The following is a 27,527-nucleotide window of genomic DNA, read 5'->3' as shown; positions in this document are numbered from 1 at the left end:
TTATTATGTTTTGTTTCACGTCATTTAGAACAATCGTATTATCTGGTCGTGTAATATGAAATGATGGATTTTGTGAGAAGAAATAAAAATTATTATTATTTCTTTTTAATGATATAAAAGTAATTAAATTTTCATAAAAAATGATTACACAAAGGCGGCATTAATATTCTTAATTTGACATAAACTTCATCTCCTCGATTGGCTCGAAAAGAAAAATTTTCTTGATTCTTTCGAATTAAAAAAGAATTTCTTTTATTTTACACGACTTTAATACTATACTCTCTTTCTCTCTCGCTTTCATTCCGTACAGCCATGCTACTGGAAAAATATATCAAGTCACGATAATTAAATAAACATTGATCGGTATTTTTGTGCGATTCGAAGATCAATGACTGTACTTCTGCCCTCCAGTTATTTGTTATTTTATTTGCAATAAAATTTTTCATTAATATTTGTTAATTTTACATTCGTTGTTTACGATGGTGAATTTGGAAAAAATGTTAGTTTTTCAGTTCTTGAAATAAATATTATATTTATTAAAATAATAGAGGATTTCAGTTTATTCAAAGGCTGAGGAATTCTTGCCGGAGTTAAAGTTTCTTTTATCAAGTAGCTAATTACGTTTGAGGAGTTCTCCACGTTTACCGGAAACTGTGCCATTATCTTTCGTCGATTATAGTCAAAAGCCTCTTCAACGAATGACAGTCTCCAAGATCCTGTCGAGTGTCCTCAGCTATTCAATATTTCTTTTTACGTTTGTATTTCCACCTTAATCCACCTTAATCCACCTTAATCCACCTTAATCCACCGTAAATAGGACAGCAAATGAATTTAATTTTCTATTCATTTTCAAATTTTATTTAAAAAAAAAGTTTCAAATGATAATTTACTTGTTTATTAATTTACTAAAAAGTAATTTCAATTTATTGAAGATCGAAAATTAATTTATTAAGACGACAATAATTTTTTTAAATTAATTAGAAAATTAAATTTCTTTTGATTTTTTTTCAAAGAGGAAATTCAGATCCTTGTACAGTCATTGAAGTACTTCTTTATGGTCGGTAAAATTAAGTGGTAAGCAGGGTATGCTTTAATCGCGCGATCAAACACCTTTCTCGCAGTTCAATTCAAAAATCATTCATCAGAATATTCTTCGATAACTCAGATTCGTGTCTGTACGGAAAGCAGGGGTTGTCCAACCTGGCAGTTTTTTGTCTGTTATTTCATTCCCTCCAATTCCTGATGATTTGCAACTGATTTGCATATCATAATTTGTTGACGATACTATACTCTGTTCTTACAATTAGAAGAATAGGTACAATCTTGACGTTTTCGTCTAAATTGGTCGGATTAATTTTTAAAGAAATCATTAGTGACAAATGGTTACTAGTTGACAGATACATACGTGATAGTTAAGTTGAAGGAAACTGAAATTTTTTTCAGTGAACTGCAAGGAATTGAAAATAATTGCACCAGTTTGAATCTAAAAATATTATTAAAGCATCTTTGATGATTTTTTTTAAATAGAAATCGTGGACTTGATGAAAAATCTGAATCATACATTTTGGTGTACGTATCTTACGGTACGTATACTAAAATATTTTTGGATTTTCTTTTCTCAATAAAATGGCACAGCTACATCTACCTCACAGTGACTATACTCTTAGGCGCTCTCTTCAAAAGTAAATACCGTGAAGCACCTGCGGCTCTGCTATTTTGTTGAATACAGAAAATCCAAAAATATCTTCGGATACCTTAAGATGTGTGCAGAAATATGTATACATGTACATATATAACAGATTTTTTATTTTATGATTTCTTTCTTTTAAAGTTGTTAAAAACTAAATTAAATTGAATTGCAAAAAAGTAATGAACGAAATTGTATTGAATTGAATCGACTTGATTTAGAAAAATTCATTACGTACCTGGCAGCTATACCCTCTCATTCACATTTTTCTCAATCGAAAAAATTTGCCAGATTTTACTCTTCTATCTAAGACTGTAGATCTATGGCCTTCGTGTACGCAGGTTTCCCAACCTATCAATCTTCCACGATACAAATTCTTGAGAACATTGGACACCCCTGTCTCGAGTATCTTATGGCAGTAATATAAAGACCGTATCAGTTCCACGAGTGACCCATACGAGTGACTTATTATTCTCATTATTAACACAAGTATCGTTAATAGTATCATTCAATAATCCTTAACAGTATATTAATATATTACGATTATTATTGTTGTTTCTCTTGTTGTTATTATTATTATTACTATTATTGTTGTTCATTCTCTATGCTTGAAAAAGGCCGCGACAACGTTCTCCCGAAGAAATGTACAGCACCGTTTCTCGAATTCCTACAGGGAAAGAAAAAAAGAGAGAAAATCATCCGAAATGATTTGAATGACGAACATTGATTTTTTTCTATCCGGAGAGAAAGGTGACAGCGGTCTATTAATTAGGTTTAAGTTAGGGTAACCGAAGAAAGTGAACGCACAACGTGGCCGTGTATTGTCAACAGTAATGTCGAGGCGTCTCTGTCCTCCTCCCGTGACATTTCATTCCTACTTGAAGAAATTGATCCTTTTTACAGATCGGAACATCCTCTTCTCTTCAGCTTCCTCTTCGCTCAACCGGAAGCTCCGCGTCCAATTTCTCCGTTTTCGTTGGCCGGAGAAGAAAACGGGAGAACAGAGATGGGAGAGCGAGAAGAGGGAGATATAAAGCAAGGGAGATGGTTGTCTTCGTCAGGCTCTCCCGTTGCAGCCTCCTCGAAATCCACGTGTCGTCGTTTCTAGAAAACAGACAGAGAGAGAGAGAGAGAGAGAGAGAGAGAGAGAGAGAGAGAGAGACAGAGAGAAAGTATGGGTTAGTTATGGAGATTTGGAAATTCTTTTCCACGTTTGGGAGCAATTTTAGGGTAATGGGGACATTTCTTTAGTTAGGAGGTGAAAAGGATGGTATTCTGAATGAAAAATGGTCCTTTTATAGACTCGAAAGATCTTAAAAATTGTTAAGAATTTTAAAATAATTACAAGACACAAAGTGAATGAAAATTTTTCTAATATAGTATAATATTTATTTTTGAAATATTTTATAGTCCATCAGTGTAAGTCTAAGAAAGAGGTGAGTCGGTAGTTTAACATCGTATTACGGAGGCCGTTTTGAATGACCTACCCGTAGTCAGAGAGTGTTTCTACTGGGTTCTGGCCTCGTTTTCCAGCACTGAATTAACCGACGAGATTGTTGAATACGTGAATTCGCGCACGTAAACAAATGGCTGGCCGGCTATGGCTCGTGAAATGGTGAAATTACGTTGCGGACGTTTCCTTTTTGAAATGACAGCTAGCTGGATGGATAGGGTAGGTATTCGGGAACGTTTAAATGACGCGGCGAATCGCGTGCACGAGTATTAATGACGATGCTTAACCAACCTGTCTTTAATGAATGTAACCATTTTTTTGTCTTACAATTTTATCAGGTCATTTGGAAATTCCAAGATTCTAGGTTTGCAAAATCCTAAAATTCGAAATTTAAGCTCTAAAAAATTCTAAAATTATAGCATTCTTTAGAAATTCGTAATGACATTCGCACAACAATTGGTGAGAAATTTTCGAAAATTCAATTTAGTTACGTCCACAATTTCCATCGGTGTCTGATATTCCTGGGAATTATCCATGTAGCTAAACGAGGTGAACTCGTTATGTAAAATAAAATTAACATTTCCGTATTGCATTAATTTCGTTTTCTGCGTGTCCCTTGTGTCCCGTTAAAAATAACGTTACACGTGAAGAAAAACTAGTGATACCTACATATACAGTTCTCTGTTTGATTTTCATAAAAGTTATCAAAGTTTCAATGTGAAAAAGGGATATAAAATGTCAGTATGTAGGTGTTTACATACATATAAATGGAAAATATTTTAAACGTTTACCTTTGGCATTTTTTGTGCATATTTTCGGTGACTTGACCGGGGCAGTCTATTTATTGGACGATTATGTGTGGCGCACGACACAATATGACTATCGTGGCCAGAACCGTGAACAACGTGAATGTGTACAGACAAAGCCTGCAATAGAAAAGAATTCCAAGTCAGTTACTACAATATAATAATTCAGAAAATGGAAACAATTTTTAATCACCTCCTCTCTATGTATTTAAGAATTTCAGTAGTATAGGTCAATGATTAACACCTAATAGAACTGAATTACGTTATCACTATACAATACTAGCGAAAGGAAAGAAAAATTGAGCATCGATTTAAATTGATCAAGCGAGTGTTCAACTTTTTATTGATCCCATCATAAAAAATGTAGAGAATATTAAAATGCACTCAACCTGTCCACCACCATAGCGGCAAATTTCCAATCGCTAATTACTTCATCACCCTCGTCCGCTTTTTTCATACGATCCGTAATGAACCGTAATTCCTTAAGAATTGTATGCAATTCCTCTTGCATACCGCTAAGAGGTAACGACGCGGACGTATCCTCGACTGTCGCTGGTCTTCCAGTGGACAACGGTGTGCCGTACGTCGACCTATCAAATTAATTATTATAAATTTCACTCTTGAATTTTTCTTTCGCAAAAGAAGATTTGTTAGACAGATGAAAATATTTGATGAAATATTAACGTTGTTAAGGAAAGAATTAAAGTTTACCTTATATAACCGGAAGGAGGATTTGCTCCGCTGTTTCTGTGACGAAAGTCATCGTCGATGTCTAAAACATTCGCTAGTAAACTCTTGCTACTTCTTTCCTGTAGCTCCATATCCTTCATCCGACCGCTCATCAGGATATTTTTCTTGGTGATCTTCCCCGGACGACTCATGCGCAGCAAACATGGCAGCCATTGTAAAAACAACGTTTTTATCTGTATAAAATTGATAAACAGTCTGTGATAAGTTTATCCGGAAACGTGTCAGACGTATGCAAAATATACAGCTCATGGTTTCGTTTTGAAAAAGAAAAAAAAGGTCTGCTCTCATCCGCAGTGGCCATTACAGCCATTAAAGACAGTGCTTTAGTTGTTGAAAGTTTAAAGTGCCTTCGAGGCGTTAGCACTTCCTCTTGGCCGTTGGTTACTAGAAGTTTCATAAACCAACGTGAAACGTGCTTCAAGTGGAGACGAGAATCCTACGGCTACGAAAAATTTCCAACCTCTTTGCCGTCACTTCCGGTAAAAGCAAGTAGGAGGTAGAACGGAGGATACGGTAGCAATTTTTCTACAAATTATTATCCTACAATGGGAACATACGAAATTTGATGACATGATACATCGCCTTAAAGGTTACTGAAATTTATGATACAAAATTATGATACAAAATCATTATAACCGCAAACAACGACTGATTTTGAAACATACAAAGTGTCTCACCATTTCATGACATAAAAGTATCGCATCGTTTTAAATCCACAATAAATCGTCAAAACCTATCAAGTTTGACACGATTTACTAATACGAAACCACAACAAAACAATACTTTGTAGGAGAGGGGACTTGAAAAGTTTTCATAAATGTTCTCAATGAATATAAAGGAATGTTAATTATCATTCTTACCCATTGTGGCATCACGTATCTGTCCGGTGATCTGTGATGAAAGTTTAGCACCATCACCGTCAATACTACGCTGCTCGCCACCATGAACATGATGCAATTGAAGTATGACCCTGAATTCGGGGTGTTCCAGAAGATACCCCGAAGAATAAAAACACACAGAAAGGAGGCGATTAGTCACGGTAATGGATCATTCTTACACTCAATAATTAATCGTTAAGAATGAAAGATTAGACGAGCCTTCCTTTTCGAATCATTTCTTATTAACTTCTCAACTTTTTATTAACCCTTTGATTAATCTTTCATTTCATTAAATGACTATCTTCTCGCACGCATAGGTACCAAAATAATTGTAGGACTGAGAGTTAATAACTTTAATAAAAATAAGAAAAAGTATAATTTTTAAATTTGAAAAATTCTTTAACACTCTCCAGTGTCGTTCACGCGATATCGCTTGTTAAACTCTCAATTCTGACATTTTTATTTTAAATCACACATTGTCTTCTCATTTGTACCATATCGACCCAAGGCCGTAGTTCTCAAGATCCTTCCTCGTTGCTCGAAGGATACACGGTCGAGGAAATGAAAATTGTAAGAAACATTCAAGGGACCGAAGAGCATGCTTGGATAACAAGAAACAGAAACTATATTTCGTTACGAAAGCTCGTACGGGTATAAAACAAATAAGCGGTTTCGTAAAAACCTTTTAATTTAGGCGCTGGCACACCGCAAAACGTCGAGAAAGCTTGTTACTGTGTTCCTTTAACGCGTTTCTCTGTTTACTCTTTCGTACGTGTGCTCTGGTAGGTCAATTTTCGGTTCGGAGGTTTTATTGGTGTCGAGAGGGGAATGAGAGGTTTTTGAAAAGAGGCAGTTAGGTGTCATTAAGGTGCCGAATCATTTAGATTATTTGAAAAGTTTAATATACAGCAAATATTGGAAATATAAAGCAAAGCACAAATTACAAAGCGTTTGAGAAACACTGTAACAATATTTTCTCTGAAAATGATTAACGACTACGTATGACATTGAATTACCGGATATTTAAAGAAGGAAATATCTAACACACAGACATGCAGCTATAGAATGCAATTACAATAATGCACTAATACGCTACATACATTTAAGAGATCATACATCACCTGAAGTATCAAAGCCATTCTTTAACAATTATATGAAGAATTAAATAGAAAGTTATAAAAGAAAATTGAATGCTGGTATGCGACAGACTTACTGGGAGATGTAATTGTATCCTTAATTAGAAAGATTATCATATTTATATATTTGTAAGTAATGTTGTATAGAATTGTGTATAGTAATTAATAATTATTAGACTTCAGAAGATTGTATTATACATTGCATATAATCAGAGGTAAGTATAATACATTGTTTTATAGAAAGGACCATTTGGTGCCATTTTAGTATCATTTCATTTGGTTCGATCAGAAATCTTTGATAATGCAAATCCGTTGTTAATGCTAATCATCGAGTCGCGATTTCCCTGTCATTAAGATAAATGGTTGCCATCGAAAATATTCGAAGAAAAAAAGAAAGGGAGATTAAGGGATGACTCTTAAACCCTGGATTATTCATAAAAGATTCATTGGAGCCAATCTAACCGTCACTGGAATGATTAACCGATGCATACCTTGCTTTCTAATCTAAAAATACTGCTATTCCTTTATAGCAACAAAAAGAAATGTATTTTCATTTTATATGAATCGAGAAAATTAAAAAATTAATAATTTATAAGAGGTTGCAATTTGAATGGGTGTTTCTTGGACACAATGTAAAATTCAAAATTGTTAGGATTATAAAGAATTATGAAAGCTATTGTTTAGCTTTTTTAAAATATAAGAGTTTTCTATAAACTATTCGATTTTTCAAAAGTCCAAACTGGTGCAATCCTTTAAACTGAGTTTTTTTTTTTTTTTAATTTAATTCTAATGGAAAGTTTTTTCGTTAAAAATAGAATTTATATTTCACCTGTCAATTTTATAAGGCTTAACCAAAGTTTGACAATTGTACGTCCATTGACATTCATCAAATTTAGTAGGAAACAACAGGAACATGACTTTGCACTTAAACTGTTAAATAACAAAACACCGCAGGCTACAAAAAAAAAGGGAAAAGAAAAAAACGAAATATGTTAAAAAGAAATGGGTGATTCCATGACACTAAAAGAACACATGTATAAGAAAATGTTTGACATATTAAAGAAAAAGAGAAAATTAAATAAAATATTAAAAATAAAATTTTTAAATTTGTATAAATTATCAAAAGTAATATGAAATTCTTCAATGGATAATTTATTTCTGACCCAGCAAAAGATTCTCAACATTTTAATATTATTAACCATCGATGATCGTTCGCAAAAAGGTATATTTTTTCGTCCTTCGTTCCACCAATCCGAATCTGGCTGTTCCATTACACGGTCCAGTTAGCAATTCACGTTTAATTAGCAGTTAACTACCAGTATTTGTGTCGCTTTCACCAAACACGGTATGCTTGGACTGTAGTTCAAACAAGAGCATTGTTTAAAAAAGTTTTCCAACATTTCGCATTAACACGTTGACTACTGATCGGGGTCTTTTTGTCCCAGCAATTGTTGACATTTTTATGGAAAAATAGAATACGTCAAAGCGCAGATAGGGTAGTGCTCTCGACAACACGTAAATTTGAAAGAGGGGTTTCATTGTTTTTTTGTTTCATGAAAAGAGAATATGCAATAAAGCATCGATTGTTTGAACGTCGACTATCTAAACTATCGACTATTTCAACAACAATCGAGGATCGATTGTGCGCGACCAGAAATTTCAATGGGAGATACAGTGGAACAATTTTTCAAATGTTTGGTTAAATTCAATTTGTTTAACTTGCACCGATATGAAACGAATTCAATTACAGCTACATATTACCACATTGAAGAAACAAATAAATAAAGAAAAGAGTGAAGTAAACCTGTAGAATTTAATTATGAATTCATTTTGATTCTCATTTTTTAATTTTTATTACAATTTTCGTATGCTAGTATAAAATTGTCTCATTTGGAAATTAGGATGATCGAGTCATCATCACTGAAAGAGTAATAAAATATATTGATATTAATAATAAAATTTTTCATAATAACTAGAATAGTTTATGATCAAACATTAATATCGTCTAATGGAGGAGCCAAATACGTCCCATCACAGATCAGAAAATTGCTCTGGTTCTTATAAAAAATACCAAATGCAAAATGGAGAATATGTACCCCTTTAAAATGAAAGGAACGTAGCCTTCTGTGCAGAAGACGAGACAAAACAGCGGAAACTAAAGCACCGTACATCCGGGTTAGCTGGAACTGTTCTCCGAAGCCGATGTTTCGTCAAAGTTGCAAAGATATTTTCGAAGAAGTTCGTTCCCTTCACGGAAACGGAAGTGGGAGTAGAAGAATAGTCTGGAAGAGAACGTGTTCTACTTGACTTTTTATACCTAACCCTCGATTCCTGTGCAGCTCCATCGATAGATATATGTATGTACGTAGGTTTAAATAAGACATTCCTACAGCTGTTGCTCTATTTTCCATCGGATACCATCAAATGAAGCCATAGACTCAAAGGATATCATACATTGGAGAGACTTTTAACATTTTTCCAAAATAAGACACAGTTAAGTTACTTCCATACCAAAGTAGAGAGGTTTATTTAAAAAACAAAAAAAACAAAAAAAGTAGAATTACTTGAAGAACATTATTTGTGATAGCTTTTATGGGTTTTTGAAATATTCAGCAGAAACTCATAGAAGTCCTGTTAAAGAATGGAACTTTCGTTAAAATGATTGAGATTGGCATCTCAAATGCATCTTCTACCCGCTGATAGTCAACGTGTTAACATTGTTATTCAATGGCAGCCTCTGTGTCATTCCAAACGAGACGTCGCGTCGTTAGAAACTTTGCTTTGCTATTCGAGCGGCGTAACAGCATTTTGCGATTCCGCGACCACGGATTTCACATTATCACCCTCGTAACGTGGTTTCCGCTTCGCGTTACGATCATTTCCGTTGCGCATTACGATCCCTGTTTGCTTTCTACAGAATTTATTTTCTTCCCAATCCGGTGGGATCGGTAGAAACCATAGGAATTTGTATTGGCTAGAGAATACGATAAATATCGATGAAGAAACAAGCCGGTAAAGAATAATATTTCGTAACGCGTCAGGTATTCGCGACTCGACGAGCACAATGGATCCTCTCTAATTAAACAACTTTCTAAAAGTCGAGGGTACATAAAAACAGTGGTTCGCAATTAGTCTCGTCCAATTGCGTGGTGGCGCGAGAAGCGCGGTTAAACGGAGTTAAATAACGTTTATTATTCCTTCACCGTGCAACGTCGTTGTCGGACAGGAAGTGCAGGAGCACGCGGAAATGGTCGGCGTACTTTCGCGGTTTCACATCTTCTTTCGGCCACGCGATATAATAAAGTAACTACAGCTGCAAGTTCAGCGGTGCCACTTCGTGTACAGAGAAGCCGTGAGTGGAACTAATGAGAAGAAGTGGTTACAGGGAAACGTAGCAGCGACAGAAGAAGAAGAAGAAGAAGAAGAAGAAGAAGAAGAAGAAGAAGAAGAAGAAGAAGAAGAAGAAGAAGCAGAAGAAGAAGAAGAAGAAGAAGAAGAAGAAGAAGATAGGAAGAGAGGGATGCTGGAGAAATGGCGATAGTGAGAGATGCAGAATTGCTCAGAAAGTTATATTTCATTCAATAGATATTGCTTTTTCACTGTAGATAGAGGAGATGTGTCTTGTACCCCCTTTGAGTGCTGAAGTTAATGATGAATTTTGGAAGTATTCGAGTGATAGTCGAACAGTTTCTACTACTGAGATTTGAAAGCCTATAGAACCATAGGACTATAAGGGAAGGGAGGAATGACCCTAAAAGTAGGACTGAGAGAGAGAGAGAGAGGGGTTCTGAGGATTATCACAGTGTTACTTTGATATGTTACTAGATCTGTAGGATGCCGTCGGAAAAATGATGGCGTTTCGTCTCGGGAACCGTCCACTAGAACTGTGGTCAGTGGGGCTGACGTGATCGAACCCTGCCTCAGACGCCTGGGTTCTATATTCACAGATCTTATATATATAGGTATATATCAACAAGGCCCGTGATGGAGCACTTGCCAGAAAGTATGCTCCGCTCATAACCCCCAGAGATCTTAAGGACCATAGGACTATAAAAGGTCCTATAAGGACCATATTATTATAGACCCTCTTTATGGTCCAACGGAGCATCATTCAAATACTTCCACGAATCCATCTAATCCACCTAAAATCTCCACTAATGTGAACGTATATATACGTCCTTAGCAATCAAAGGGTTAGATGTTCCATGCACTACATCATAGAATCTCCTAAATAGCAGAGAGCAACCCAATAGAAAGTATAGCTTCAGTCTTAATTTCTAGAGCCTCGTGTCACAACAGTACTTATTTATTGTCAGCCTTAAACAGGAAGTAAGAGAGCATCTGCTTAATAGAGTCAGAACCAGCGACAGTGATAGAGGAATCAGTCGAGAACGACTTGTCTTTATAGACGTCAGAAGGAGAAACTACAAGTATTATAATAGAAGAAAGTGTGCGGTCAGCTGAGATAGAGATTAACCCTCGAGTGGTATTAGAGTTGCAATCTCGATTCGCAGACTAACAGATTATCGGAATTACGTATTACCAACTCTACCTTAAGCTTCCTACTTCTGTTCGATAATACCGCAGGTATAAAAGAATGTTTTAAGACTACTTAAACGTCCATGACCTGAAGGATCTACTTAAATTGTTCTAATGGTAAGAATCGGGGATTCGTTTTCCTGTTTCACTTGGCTGAAAGTTTTACTTTAAGCTTCTGATTTTAAATTTCTTTGTAGATAATTGATATAATTCAGTTTCGTGATACATAGGGTGACATCAATGATTTTTACAACTATTGGCGATTTTGAGAATTTTAAGAATTTTAGAGAGTTAAACGGTTTTGTTTACTTTGAATTTCGTGCCAATCTTTAAATTTTGCTGTCTTCTAAGCTTCTTAAAAAATTTATGAAGATGGAATTCCCATTTTTTAATTAAATTTGTAATAGACCTACCACTTAAGAGTTAAGGGCAGTTTCAGAAATGAAAGGATAGAGTAAGAGTAAAGGAAAGAGAAAGATAAGAGGGTATCTTCTTGCTTTAGAGCTTTTGATGCAGCAAATCTACATTTTTATTAAATTTATGCAATATTGTATTATTTGTATAATTGTATACAATACTTATTAGCAGAAGCAAAGCTGAAAGCCTAGAATAGACTTTGTCGTGCACGAGCGACGTTTCCAACCGACGATTTCGTACGAACATGAATTTATTTAAATAAATGAGACTTTTAACATATTTTTAAAAAGGAAATTAAAAAGCAATAATATACTGTATTTTCTATGTTTAAATAGTAATTACTTCAGCATCGATTCGTTAAACATCAGAAGATACTTAAGACACTTAAGAAAATTTCATTTCAATTCATTTTTTAACGATTTTTTTTATATCTGTGTTCAATTGTATAAAAATATATGTCTTTTAATATTCATTTATTAATTTTAGAAGTGAATCAGACTTTGTAATTAGGCAGCTTTATGGGTTTCATTATATGCCTGTCTTTCTGTTGACCTATACTACTGAAATTTTCATTATAAAGTACACTGCACTACAATTATTACATTTTTAATTAAATTTTCATATAATTTCATGTTTAATATAAAATTAGTGAACTAGTAGAGTTTATTAATGTCTTTGGTTGCTGATTCCTTTGCATATCAAAAAGTTTATTGACCTATTTCAATGAATTTTTGAGTAAAAGTCATACTGCAGTGGAATTGGAACATTCCTCGTTCAAAATTTCATGTAATTTTGCACAAAACATAAAATTAATAAAGTATTAGAGATTGCAATTGTTTTATTTTATAAGTTACTTGAAAGGTTTGACTTTCTATTGACCTATTCTAGTGAATTTTTTATCACTAGTGCACTGCAGTAGAAGTGTGGGATATCTCGTTGAAAATTCAATTAACTTTACGTGTAATATAAAATGATTGAAAATTAATGAACCATTAGAGCTTATTAATGTGTTTTTTTTTTTTTTAAATAGTTTTCTTTAAATGCCTGACTTTACATTGATCTATTCTACTTATAAATGAGTAATATCTCTTAAAACTTATTTCTGCTACAAATTTCCTTCTCAAATACACTTGTTATTAAAAAATATAGTGGTTTTTATTAATTAAACGTTTTTTAATGTAATTATATTCACAGTTTCATTAAATAGAAAATTCCAATGCAATTCACTGAATAATTTTTCTGAATATTTTCAATTTGCATAGACTTAAAAATTTATAAAAGATCCTAATACCATTTTTGCAATAACTTCTCCAAATTCATCCTTAAATACTGTTCGCCCCAAAAGTTCTCAAACATTTTAATAATCGACGTTCACTTTTTTCCCCTCGATTTGATATGCTCGCACGTTAATATGGATGAGATATGCAAAACCGTTCCCGATTGAAGAAGCATACGGCTGTCAAAGTTTCCTTTGAACTTCCGCCGGCAAAAAGCTGTGACGCTTTGTTTCGGTACACGTAAACGATTTTTTCGAGCCTCTGTATTATTCTAGAGCCACTGAAAAATGAAATGATTTTATAAAACTTTATTTAAAATAAAATTTTAAAATGTCTTTAGTTCCACTACATCGTTCAACCAAGTTAATATTTCACGTGTAAACACAGTTCGGTTTCTCGGCAATACCGGAAGTTGCTTGGCTGATTTTCCTTCAAATAGAAACGGTTGAAGCAGCCCCGACATAATTAATAAGCAGAGAAAGGGTATATTTCCATTGGTAAAATATGGGAAACGTTTCGTCCACATGGTTTGAAGCTCGGCAATATTATTTCGTAAAGTTTCCAAGTTTAATATAAACTGACGAACTTGTTCGGCGAATTTTCCGGAAACTCCGTTCATTGTGCTGAGAAACAATACTTATCATCTTTCGGCTTTGATTAATAACCTCTTACCAAGAATTTTAATAATTCTTAATAAAAACAATCGTGAAAGTATGATGCCTCATACGGCATAACGTTTATCGCAAAATATTTGTACAATCTTTTATTTTTGAATAAAAAGTAAATTGATTCACGTGTGTTTCAATCAAGGAAGTGAACGATTCGCAGATTAGATTTTAATAGAAACGCAGAGTTTTTCTACTATTTAACCATCTGCTGTTTTTTCTTTCCTTTTCTCTTTTTTCTTTTTTTTTTTTTTTTTTTTTTTTTTCCGGTCCACGTTAATCCGTTTCTCATGCTCGAGCAATCATCCGTTCAGGAAACATCGATTCAATTCCAGAGATTACGATGTTAATTGAAGCACGATTGATTACAGTCGGGAAATTGTTGGACGCGTAAAAATAACATTCCGTGGAATTGAAGTGGTAGTTTTAAAGGAATTCTTTGCACACTGACACAATTTACGGTTTTGATCAATGGAAAGTCAATGTTATCATTAAAATTTAAATAAAATAAATAAAATGATTGATAGTATTCAATGGATTATCACTTTAGTTTATAATACAGAGTAGCCTGGAAAGTCAAATCTATTATCGATAATTTTTTTCTGCCGAAATCATGAAGTGGACAGAAAATCTGTTATATACATTTTGTTGTACATATTTTAAGCTACAAAAGGAATTTTTTGGATCTTTTTTATTCAACAAAATGGCGGAGATAGAGCTGCCTCATGATAGCTATTTCATCGGGGCTACAGCTCGGTCATTTTGTCAAATATATAAAATCCAACAATATTCTCGTATACCTTAAGGAATAGGCAAACCAAAATGTATACATATAATAGATTTTCTATCGACCTTATGGTTTTTCCACAAAAAATTGTTAAAGAAAGGTTTGACCTTTTCAAGTACAAACTGTATTCCTCGCAAGAAAAATCGCTGGCAATTCAATTTATGTAATGAAAAAGGATAGTTTAGACGCCCTAAAGTCCAGGAAAAGTTTCAACGAAACCGTGCAGTAGCTAAACGCCACTCGAAAACCTCCCTAGATCCTAGGAAACCCTAGGTCACGATGCAAGTATGATGTGTCTGTGATCAGTGTAGAGGTATAATAAATCTAATCGTAAGATAGGCAACAGCGACAGAGAGAAAGAGAGACAAACAGAGGAGAGCGAAAGAGATAGATAGAAAGATTGATAGAGAATTCGACACGGGAACTGCTCCATTCCTCGTCTAACTATTCGATCCGACTTCAACACGTTCCTAATTATCTCAAATGATAATTCTACACCAGAAAACAGACTGATCTTATGCACAAAAATCATTGAAACTAATGATTTCCGGGGGCTGATGATCGAAAGGAGGGATCGAAGAAGTTTCGACGGGACAAATCATCGTTGAACGCAGTTACCGTGCTCACAGGGCTCTTCTTCTTACCTTAATCACTGTAATTACCCAAAGCTTTCAATTATAAAGTGCCTACCATAAGCACAAACATTATGTCTATTACAGAAATTTAATAATCGTTAATGATGAACGGTAGACAGTAATCGTTCATGGCGAAATCTTGGAATTGTCCCAAACCTTGACCCAAAAATTCAAGGTCAGATTCCTTCTCTCATTGTACTGGCAGGGATAAAAAATTTTCTGAGGCCACTGTTTCCTTAGAAAAAATCATATAGATAAATAATTGAAAGCTTTAAATAACTATGGGAAGTAGGGAAAAGCCATAAGAATTAAACGCGGACAAGCGGCGCCGCCTTAAGGCCGATTAGATTGCTATTATGAGACTCGCGGTAGAAATATCGACCAGTATGTACACAGTTCTCAGCGTGTCAACTAAAAAAACGAATATAGGAGAATTTTATCCCGTTTGTCGAACTAATAAAGATTGGTATTGGTGAGCGAAAAAGCGTGATAAATATACTACATATTTATATTCGGCCTTTATGCAGCGATTACAGCAGACATTGCCTGTAACAGAACCACCTGTCTCGTTCATTCGCAACTCACGCAATCCTCCACTTTTTCTTTCATCGAGCAGGTGTAGAGATCGAGACCCTGTCGCAATGGGTGTTCTGGAAGATGAAATGAAAAAAGGAAGGTTCCTCGTTACCGTGTGTCCTCATCGAACGGGAAGTTAGATAGGATAGAAAGTAGCAAAATGGTGGAAAATGGTACCTATAAGTGGCACCGCCTCGGAGGTTCGTGTCAACACATGGGCCACCAGCAGGGAAAACACCGTCTGTGACAACAGGATGGTTACACCTGGAACAACGTACACACATCCACACACGCGTGCTGATTGATTGCTTCCTGGATCACCGTAGACGACGTGCACTCGTGCGTTGTGACTAGGAGGGTTTAGAAAAGATGGCGGACAAACACGTCTACGTCTACCTTGAGAAGGATCCTTTTGTTCAAGATCCAGGGTGGTTGTTTGTTAGCAACCATAAGGACCAACCAACCCCTTTCTCGACCTTCCTTTCTCCACTTTCAACTTGCTTTCTATCTCCCTTTGTCTCCCTTTCCTCGCTTTCAGCCATCTTCTTTGTGGTCGGCGAGATGGAGAATGGGGAGGGGCTGACAATTGGCGAGAGGATTTAAAAGCTCTGAGATGTGTTTTTCGGATTCCAGGGATAAGGGTGATGAGTAGTAACCCCTGGACCATGGGCTGTTGGAATGGATTGGGTTATTTCTGTCCCAGGAAGGGGTAATCCGTATCATGGCAGGGTTTCTTGTATTTTTAACCTGCTCTAGTTAAAAATATAATTAACCTTGGTTACGATATGGAAACCCAATGATTAATCAATTCTCTTTTACAACTTAAATTATTACAAACGGAGCAACGTCGTGCATGTCGCCTACGCAAGAGAGAAAAAAAAAAGAAAGAAAGAAAGAAGTATCATTCCATCAATCCTAACACTAAAAAACGTTGTGTAAACCTAGTGTAGAGGATTGGAAATGGTGGATCGTTTTCAGATTAAACTTTATCGGACATAGTCCGTCCGTGTAATTCCGTTGCTCCGTCATGGAATTTCGTCAGGATCAAAGAGGGAGATCGTGTCCCGATTAGATTCGTTATCTCTACTGGCCATTTGAAAAAGAGTCCTGCATCTGAAGGGTTGCTCGTTTTCAAAAGAGCGACAGTCTTCTTCGTTTACTCATGGATCATCGTGGTTGGGACCGTTTTAATTATTCTGTCTTCTGCAGCTCCTTAATTCCATTTTAGAAAAAATTTTCAAAATGAAGCTTCACGAAGAAAAATTAGATCAACCTCAACTATTGACTGCCCATCACTTATTGACTCTGTTCAATTTTCTGTTAATAGAAGACGTTATGAAAGGGTTAATATTGGCATAAAATACGATATTTTGTCTTTCAGTTTCGACAGACACGGATGTCGATAGAAGGCATGAAACTGAACGTCTATTTGCCTAAAATCATCTTACATGGTATTTATTTTCTGTCATCAGTGCCAATAACTTCAAAGATACTGACACTATCTAGTTAAAAATAGAAAAAAATAAAATGTATCGATTCCCAGAATTCTCTTAAAGATCTAATTTACCCCTATTTTGAACGATTTGTTTAATTTTTAATTTCTAGGACTTGCATCATCAGTGATTCATAAAAAACTTTTTTTGTACCCAGCTGCAAATACACAGAGCGCATAATGTTGAAAATTAAATTGTCTACTTTCGGTCATTTTTATCATCTTTATGCAAAAAATATCCATGAAGATGATGGAGAGTATCTTGGATGTATCTGACTGAGATAAGGTGAAATAAGCCGTAAACAGGGCGTAGCAGCAACTAATAGAGGTAAGATGACAAGGTGAGACGTGGCTTAGCGAGCAAGAAACTTCAGATGAGGGGACACTTTGAAAGAATTAACGAGAGTGAAGAAGAGAATGACAGGGGTAAATAGATTGAGGACCGGAATGAAAGCTTGCAAACTGGGGCTTATGATTAAATGGAAGAAAAAGAAGTGAAAAGTATGTGGATTCTTTCGAGGGAAGTATAACTGAGTGGGTAGTATTTTATTACTGAGCTTCAGTAATTTAGCAGTGGTGAGTAGGATTTCATTTTTATACCGAGAAAATGGAAATAACCAGGACTTTCTGGAGCTTATCTAGGGAAAGGAATTAATTTTTGTTGGAAAATTTCGAAGAGGAAAATATTAAAAATATCCAATATGATATTTATCCTAAATAATAGGACCAGCTGTTCTATATTTTTTCAACTTTTTCATTCTGTAATTGATGAGAGAACGGTTAAAAAGTGTAAAAAATACGAGGTAGCTAGAAATGATAATGGAATTAAAGGCGAAGGGACGATACGTGCTGTAAATGTCACGTGAAAACGGTGTGAAAAAGGTGCGTTAATGAAATGATAGAATCAGGAACAGGAAGTGGATGATTTAAAGCTCCCGAGAGATTCTATAATACCTTTGTCTAATACTTCTAAACATTCTCTTTTTTTAATAATATAAAAAAGATTATTTTTTATATCAGCGATTTCTATAATTTTATTTTATTTTTATTAAAATAAAAATGATGCAACAACGAAAAATATGTAGGTACATAAGGCTTTATTTTTGAAAATGCCAAAAAATACTATTTTACAAACAAAACTTAAAACAAAAAAATAAAAATTTTCAAAAGAGTACATATCAGGACATGAAATTTCCTTGTTAAAACACCCTGTAAAAGAAAATGCCTGGAAACTCTGAATAAGCAGAGAAATGAAAATGAAAGCGATCAAGCTTGAAACAGGAAGATCAAGCTTCGACGTTGGTGAAAAGGAAAATGGAAGAAGAGTGAGAGAGAAGGAGAAAGCTTTAGCCAATTTCATTTACCTGTCTCGGTAATTCTGGCAGGCGTCGGGTCATATTGCACTAAACGTCGCTACCGGCACCGAGAAAGACAGATACGCTCTATAAAGCTTGAATTAATACGCTCCCGTAATTGCGGCTGGGCCTCGTAATTATTAACCTAACGACTGTAGAATCAGAAACCTTTAATTGTTTGCAAATACGTTATTTTGAAACTATATATTTCCATTCCTTTCATTTCTTTTTCTACAAAAATTACAAAAGGCACTAAATGGAAATCTATTAAACCTGTGATTTTTTTTTTTTTTTTTTTTTAATATACATATACAGTAATTGATTTGTTACGAACATTTCCCAATAAAAATATGTATACAATATATCGCAATACCGTGCACGATGCTGATTTTTTGTAGCACACAATGTATATATAATTAGCTGCTATAATTAATGAAATATTGATTGGTAATACAAAACATACCAACATCAAATGAACAGACATTACACGTGTTTACGATTGAACGTATAATAGAATGTGGAAAGCGTATATAATAGTAAGTGTTACAGGCAATGTCTGAATATAATAATTACAGGCACTTTCATTAAGAAAAACCCAATTAGCCAGCAGCTAGCATAGAATGAATGAACAAATCAGAAATAGAATAAATAGCGCGGCAGATAGAGATACAAGACAGATTGCATAGATATGGTAGATATACGATACAAAGAGATAGATAGAGATTTGTGTAGAAGAAAGAAAGAGACAGTTATAATAGAAATAGAGGCAGATAGAGATAGATTGATTGTGACACGAATACAGGGTGTTCTGTATAAAAATTTCCATGATTTTCCATACACATCTGGTGTAGTTTAAGGAAAATATTTTATAAATAAAAGTTAACAAATTTAAAGAACAAAAAATTCAGATTTCTAAAATTTATCTTTACTATTCTTGTAAAAGAAATTAGGCAATTGGGAAAACTTCTAATAGAAAAATAGAGAAAATTTCCAATAGGATTTTGAATTTTCGATAGAAACATAGAAAAGTAGAAAGATGGACAATAGGAAAATATTACAATAGACCTTAATTTAATAAAATAATGTTAGAAAGCTATCAAAGAAATGTCTAAAAAAATCATAGATATTATTACTTGGTACACCCTGTATATTGAGTAAAATATTCAAATATTATATGTAGAATAATCGATGTTTCGTAACCATTATGCAACAGCAGCAGCAGCAGCAGATCCAGACAAAATAAACAGACGATAAGAAAGTAGAGAAAAAGCTCGCCAGATACACATAATCAATTCGACCATCAGACAGCATCATAGATACAGGAAAATTATTCGTAGATCAACAAATAGTAATATAACGAATCTAGGTGTCTTTTATCTTTTTATTTTAATACTAACAACAGTGTGTAATGATAAATAAATAAATAAATAAATAAATAAATAAATAAATAAATAATTACGTCATGCAAATGAGCAGAGATCGTCAGAACGAGCAGCAATGAAATTATTAAATTAAAATAGAAAATGATATTTTTTTCTACGTCATTCGTTGGTATTTTTAACCCTCGTTCAATCGATGTTAGATCTTTTTTGACCCATATTTTTACTGATAAAAGAAATCCATACATGCTATTAATAAAATAATCAAAATTTTTTTGATATACCCCTTTGCGTTAAAAAATTTAATTTGAAGGATGTATAATAAAGATTTAGGCATGGGTCAAATATGGCCCGATATCAGTCAGTCACGTCACTGTTTCAGGTCAGTCCTTCAAGGGTCAGATGTGGTGTAAGAAGACATATTGTCAGTGGACGACGTTTTGGACAGTGTCATTAGTTTACAATTTTCTTCTCTTTAATCACGAAGGAAATTAAAAATCTGTTATATACATATATTTTATTATACATATCTTGAGCTACATTTACGTATTTCCAGATTTTTTGTAGTCAAAATGATGGCAAAGTTGCCTCACGATAACTCCTTCGAAAAAGAGAGTTTAAACAGAGTTATGGTGAGGCAGTTGTATCTGTGATTAAAAAATATACATCAAAATGTGTATATTAGATTTTTATTCACTTTATGATTTTTTCAAAAAAAAAAAAAAAAAAAAAAAAAAAAATCATCACAAATTGCTTTGATTTTATAATGAATCTTCCTTAATACTCAAAGGGTTAAACTTATGAAATCAGAAGGTAATAATTTGTTTTTCATATGAATGAAAAATTTAGGAATTTTATTGATTAATTACACCAATCAACATCAAATCATTAAAGAAATTGAAATACTAATTTTCTGAAGGCTTTCTTAAGAGGACGAATTGTCAAGGAATAAAATGTAATTGTGATTATAATTAAGGAGGATGAGGCGCGATTCTTGCATCAATTACTTTTTAGCAAGCTGTTAGTAATAGACCCGAACAGACAGCTCCTGCCTTTCAAGCGAAACAACGTCGTCTTTCTTTCCTCATTATATTATGTAGAGACTAGAAAATAGGGCAAGTACGACGAGTTGTAGCGAAGAATTCAATCATTTTATTCTTCTTTGCATTTTATTGTCGTCAAAGCTATTATTGTTAAGTTCATTTTGGTTTACCGTTTCTAATTAAATTCGGTCTTAGTTAACGAATGTTTACAATGTTTTCAGGTGAAAAATTAAAAATTTAATAATCTATCCCTAGAGTAAAAAATATTATTTATTAATTGTATAAACTTGTTTCTTCTATCAATTTTAAATCTACTCCCTTTTTTTTATATCTTCTCTCTCAATGATTAATGAACTTTGCAGACTCATTAATTCGTCGTTTCAATGAAAGCCTTCATTACAAGTAAATTACGCTCGAACAATTTGCGAATTCCCGTTTCCAATTTATTTTAAATGACGAAAAAGGAAAACAAAATTAATTTCCACGTAACCAAGTTGAATTTTTCAATTTTACTTTTGAATTACATTTGGCAAAACCGGATGTAGATACTATTTAAGTGCAGAAACCGTGTAATGTAGGAAAAAGGAAACAAGTAATTAAATTTTCATCCACGTTCGAGTAATTAATAGGAAGATTAGTGTCAACGTTAACACCCAGCCAGATGGTAAAATATTTGGTTATAAATTTCTGGTACCGTTTAATCTTCTTTACGAGTTTCTATTATTCTCTTTTTTACGAGTTTCCATCATTGTTCTCTTTTAATTGCTTGGTAATGGTTCACGGTTTTGTTGAAAAAACATCGCTCGATAAAGTAAGAATAATGTGGCGCCACTTATTTTTTCCTTTCGAAGCATGAAAAAGGATGTTTCAGTGACGAAACATTTATTCTTCTCAAGGTATCATAAAGAAAAATGATTTTCATTACATATATTAAAAGAAAGTGTTTGACACTTAAAGAATTACATGTAAAAAATCAAAGCCATTTATTTATTTATAATTTTTTCCGGAAGCAATCATGAAGCAAATAGAAAATATTTTTGTATAGTCTGAGACATTTAGAATGAAATGTACAATATACATACATATAATAGATTTTTTATGCACTTCATGGTTTTGTCAGAAAAAATGGTCAAAGATGACTCTGAGTTATCAGTGTCAATGTACGTCTATATGGGGGCACAAATTCTCTACAGGTTGATAAAATAAAATTCAATTGATAGTGATGTCTCTCTTAAAATATCAAAAGTAAAGTTTACGGTGTAGTATAATACTTACACGTGCCAAAGCACGTTTCTGTGAGAGATCATAGTTGGATTGAAACGACAGCATAAAAACTTGGAAGTTGTCATCCTGGGTCAAACAGGTGGCAGGATGTTTTCCAATATTAAGTGGACTTTCTTTCTTGTACCAGTTATACAATAATAAATTACGATATTTAATATTGTAATTTATTGTATAATATACATATTTTATCATTTAATGTTGATTGGTTTTTCTAAATCACTAACATTTTATTTAAATCTGAATTGTAAATTTCAATATTTTGTAATTAACAGCATCACCTTTTCTATTTGGTCAAATTCACATTTTTCTAAAATTATGTATTGTTAAACAAATTATTGCCTTTTAAATAATTTCCTTATGTCTATTCTCAATAAACGACAATTGTTAACAAAATTTCTACCCTTTCAGAAATTTCACATTCAGAAATCGAAAAAATCGTGTTTTGGTGTAAATCAAATCCAAGTGTGAATGTATATGTTTGCGACAAATTTTATTATTAAAGTGGATTAACACTTTCAGTACGGGTGTCGTCATAAGATGCCACGCGCAATTCAAATTTATTTTTTCGACTTTTTTGATTTTCAAAAGTATTTTTAAATTTTCTTCCGAGCTGAATGTGTTAATTAAAGCGAACAAAGTGACTGTGTATTTGTGCACAGAAAAAGGTGAAGAAAGAAATATAAAAATTATAAAAAAGGGGAAAAAGAAATAGCAGAGTGATAGTTGGTGTTTCTAGAATGCAAAATAGAAAATAAATTAACTATAGTGATTAACAAATCTGTCCATTCGTCCATGTTCAGCCTGGATTCGTTCTCATTTAATATTTTTCTTATGAATATGTTAGTATTTTGAGTAATTAAAATATAATCTAATTTTATTTTCAATTGTGTAACTTGTTGCATGATTAATGCAAATATTTGATTAGGAAAAAATTAGAAAATTCGTATAAAGGTTAATTTTGAAAAATTTTAATTGTTAGATTTTCAATATTTTACAGTATTTTTTAGAGAATATTTTACTCTTTACCTATAGAATTATTTCAATGAAAACTTTTCAGGATAGAATTTCAATGTTGAGATAGAATTCAACACTTTCGACACTCATTTAAATACCGAATCTTTTATGTATGAAGAATTTTAAGCTGAGCTGAAATTGATAGATCGTCGACTCTTAAACGTCTCCTCTATTCCATTCCAGATAACGTTAGTCTTATTGAAAATCAGATAGCTTCGATAATTTTCAATAATGATGAAGGAATTTCAATTATTAGAAGAATTTACTTTTTTTACCATTTATTCTGATCCTCTTCAAGGACTCTTTTATTATTTATTAAAGGATTATACGTCGAAAAAATCAAAGCTTATTTATAAGATACTTTGAACGTAATTTTTTGAACAATACAACTTTCACGTGAAAGCTTCCAGAGTCTTTGGAATTAAATAAAAAAGAGATTAAAGGAAAGTTTGTGTAGAGTTGAGATATTATTGATAACAAAAGCTTTTATCCCAAATTAATATCTTGCACTCAAACAACCGTTGTTGAAAATACAAGTACACTTCACTCGAGTGCGGTACAATTGTAGCCAAAACAACGACTTGAACCACTTCCATTATTAAATTCGTGTATCAAATGAATTTTAGTAAAATTTTAGGGAAAATACATCATGGCTAATTTAAAGATTTAAACTAACCATTATCAACTAACATTTTATCAAATTTTCAAGTAACTGATTACTAAGAAATTCGAAATAATAAACTTTTAATATCTCTCGTTAAAATATATTAAGAAGTACACCTAATTGTATTTATTGAAATATGTACATATAATCTTCATTTGGGGTTGTATAGTCCCCCCCAAAAAAGACATCTACTTATTAAAAATTTAAATATTTCTGTCCTTTCGAAGAGACACGAAGCCAGGCAGTTTTGTGTTTATGGAAAACAGAAAAGAAAGCATATAAAATGAAGAAGAATTGCTGGCGTATGTAGGTGAGCAGGAAAAAAAGAAGAAATAAATAAAAGAAGTGAAGGAACAGAAATTTTTTTCTTGTCTTGAGAACAACGGCCTGTTTTTCTTTTTTTTACTTTCTAAGAAGATTGCTATAGAATTATTTTTAAACATGGATTCATGATACAATAATTGAGAAATTTATTCAGAACGATTTGAATCATTAACACTGAAATAACCAAGCACTAATTATTTATCAAAAATATGAATTCTAAAAAGTTTTTTAATTACAGTAATTATTCATTTTTTCATCTTTTATTTTTTAAATTTAATTTTAATTTAAGTGTTGGTTGTTCTAGCGTTAATTACCAATTAAAGAAAAAACACACTTGTACCCTTTTACACGATTTAGACACACACTGAGATATTAACCCTCGGACGGCGGATCCAGTTTTTGCTATTCAAGGGTTAAATAAAAATTTATACAAATTAAAAATTATATTAGCATTTTAAAGATGTATATCTATAAGTACATAGTGATTAATTTTTTGAATTCAAGTTTCATTTTAATTTTGGTTATTAATTAATTAATAATATAGAACAGTGCACTCATTTGTATGATTAATTTTAAAATCGATAAAAAATGTATAAAAATGTGCCTTATAATTAAATGTTTGATGGTTTATCGAGGCCCAGTAATTAAGAAATCCATTCCATTTATGATTTAAAAATGTCTTATGGTTCCAAAAATGTAAGCCATTTCTAATGAAGATTTACAATGACCCAGTAACAAATTGTAACACGTTAGTCAGATCAGATTTTGATCATTTAAACAGGATGTAATGTGGGTCGATCTTGGTCGGTAAAGAAACGCTTAAACAGCATTGTCCTCGATTTTCAAATGAAAAGTGTGATGGCGGAAGTTAGATGAAAGCGTAGGAAACGGTCTGCGACAAGTGGCGCCGGTTTCCTGGGCTTTTTTGAATATAATTGAAGCCCTACAGATGCGCTTTTAATATCGCACACGAGGACAAAGGCCAGGATAATTAAAGTACTCGCCGCGGTGGGAGGTAGCCCCGGGCTTGAAAGGAGATCCACCAAGGAATATAGTCGTAGGAAGAGTGTCGTAATGACCGGAGATAGAAAAAAAAAAAGTACGAATTGAATGGAAAACCGTGAAAACGACCGTCAACTTCCTTAATGACTCATCTTGAATAGATGAACATGCGTTAAAACACCTATTACGTTTCCGTACATTTTTAATAATTTTTTCTGAGAAAGCTGTGACGTATATTGAAAATCTGTTACAGTCATTTTCTTGTATATTTCTTAAACTATGGGGGAATATTTTTAGATTTTCTATACTACCCAGAATGGCGAAGCTACAGCGGCCTCGCTGTGATGCCTTTGAAAGGGAACGCCTAAACCGAGTCTTTTAGCAAAGTCGGCACAGTTTTTCTAGAAAAAATGATGAAAAATTGAATCTTACTGTAAAGCTATTTCTAAGAAATGATAATAGTTTCTTTTTTTCAATAAAAATTGTTTCTCATTTCAAACATAGCTAGAAATGAAGGTTGAAAGGCGAAAAGATATACACGAAGTGATATTTCACGAGGTGGTAAGACGGGCACAGAGAAAATACTATCTTCTAACACGGAAAGAGTGAAATGAGAAAATGTAAAAGCATCTCACAAATGTAACGAGAGAAACGAGTTGTAAGCCTGCTGTGACAACACTGTCTGCGAATTAGTGTGACGTTGTTTCTCTCGTCGACCTTTCTTCGCAACGACAAATTCGTAATTTTTATCATTTCCCATAAAAGTATTCGAAGACGAGGTACAGAAGGTAAGAGAACAGCAAATACATTTAACCTCACTTTACCTTACACGTTCTCAAGCTAAGTACGATAATTAAGTGAACGTATCCGACAGCATGGCACCTTTCGAACTTCTCTGACAACCTTGTAGCATGACATTGTCAATTAACGAGCACTTTACTTGTGGAGAGATGATTTCGTATGATATTACGTCGATTTTCGTCAATCGAAATTCGTTCAATTATAATTTCTGACAAATAACATTTAGAAATAAATAAAAGCCAGAATTTCATCAGAATACAAATGTTCCAACTATTGTTCAGAAATCATCCTCTTAAGGACCCTTTGGACATTTTCAAGGGAAAAAGGTGAAACGCCATTTGCTGTCGAAAGCTAGAAGGGCAAAAAGATAGCAAAACATGATCGTTCGACAAAGTTTGGACATCGGTGTATCGGTGGAAACTGTCGAGAAGCTTCAGCTTGTTATTGCATTGAAAACTTTGACCGGAAACGCGGTGTTCCGTTGAATTTCAACGTCCTTTGCTGCCTTTACTTTTCTACGTTTTTTTCTCTACCCGTCCATTTAGATTGGCACAGCTTTTATCGGAGGATCGAAGTAAATTAAAATGCCCCAATCGTCGGGTTCGTTCGTTGTCAGACCCTGTCTTTGTTCCGGCGGAGGGTGTTCCGCTTCCGATTCCGTTCTGTCAAAGAAATCGGCGTTTTCTTCGCCGCGGATGACACTCGCGATATTGGATCGTCCAGGGAAATTAATTGAAAGGGAATCGTGTTTGATCACTGATAAAAAAAAATCGGCTAGGTAAGAAGATGACAACATTCGACCAAGTGTACGACGAACCCGCCCTACTTACGATTAGTTAGAGGATTTCCGGTATGTATGTATGTACACAGAATGGTATCGAACAATCGCGTGAACTTATTCAATTAAGTCTCGACGAGTTCACATGGAAGTTTACGAACTATAGACAAGGGAAGGTCGTTTTAAATTGAGGAAAGGGAATCCTCGTTGCATTGCAATTCAACTGAATTTCAAATATCGTTATTAAACATTGAAAAAAGAGATCTGTTGTTTATGTTTTTTATGTTTAATTTAAAATGTAAATTGTGTGATAAATTAATAGTGTCTTAATGTAAATGTTTGTATAATCTACATAAATATTTATCGTAAAATACAACAAACCTCTAACCATCATATAATTCTCATTTCAATGAAAACGAAACATGGAGTGCACTGTTCCATCTAAAATTACAAAAAAAAAGAAAACAAAAGAAAGAAAAAAGAAATAACAATTATATCAAACACTAACAAAGTATCTCCATCGCTAAACCCTTCAAACTGAAAGATGCAACAAAGCCAAACGTGAAAATCATTGTCTCAAGCAAGAAAGCAACAAAAACGTCATCGAGCATTAGAAGAAAGAAGAGGAAAGAAAATAGAAAAGGGAAACATATTTCATCCACACTGGCACACGTCTATTTTGCAGAAACTCAATGTACCTAACAGAGGTATAGCGTCGGAGACCTGAGGCAGAGTCTCGGCGACAAGGTTCAGGAACACCGTCAGCGATAACAAGATGGTCACTC

The 27,527-nt window shown here is 33.6% G+C and overlaps 1 protein-coding gene across 6 annotated transcripts in view; it reads right to left on the bottom strand.

Moving 5' to 3' along the window:
* Nucleotides 1–947: 947 nt before the first annotated feature.
* The window catches only part of LOC114871907 (neuronal acetylcholine receptor subunit alpha-7), a 114,677-nt gene continuing 88,097 nt past the window's right edge, over nt 948–27,527 (bottom strand). For 3 of the 6 annotated variants that reach the window (XM_029178485.2, XM_029178480.2, XM_029178481.2), the window contains 5 exons: nt 5,557–5,666; nt 4,658–4,869; nt 4,336–4,536; nt 3,932–4,066; nt 948–2,791 (listed from right to left, as the gene is read on the bottom strand). In XM_029178485.2, coding sequence (XP_029034318.1) covers nt 3,982–4,066; nt 4,336–4,536; nt 4,658–4,869; nt 5,557–5,666 — 608 coding nt within the window. In that variant the 3' untranslated portion in view covers nt 948–2,791; nt 3,932–3,981. Of the gene's footprint in view, nt 2,792–3,931; nt 4,067–4,335; nt 4,537–4,657; nt 4,870–5,556; nt 5,667–27,440 lie in introns of all 6 variants that reach the window. The other 3 variants (XM_029178486.2, XM_029178484.2, XM_029178483.2) reach the window with 2 other exon arrangements.

Source organism: Osmia bicornis, chromosome 1, assembly GCF_907164935.1.
Source record: "Osmia bicornis bicornis chromosome 1, iOsmBic2.1, whole genome shotgun sequence".
NCBI classification, from domain to species: Eukaryota; Metazoa; Arthropoda; class Insecta; order Hymenoptera; family Megachilidae; genus Osmia; species Osmia bicornis.
This window is presented reverse-complemented; position numbering and strand designations above follow the sequence as displayed.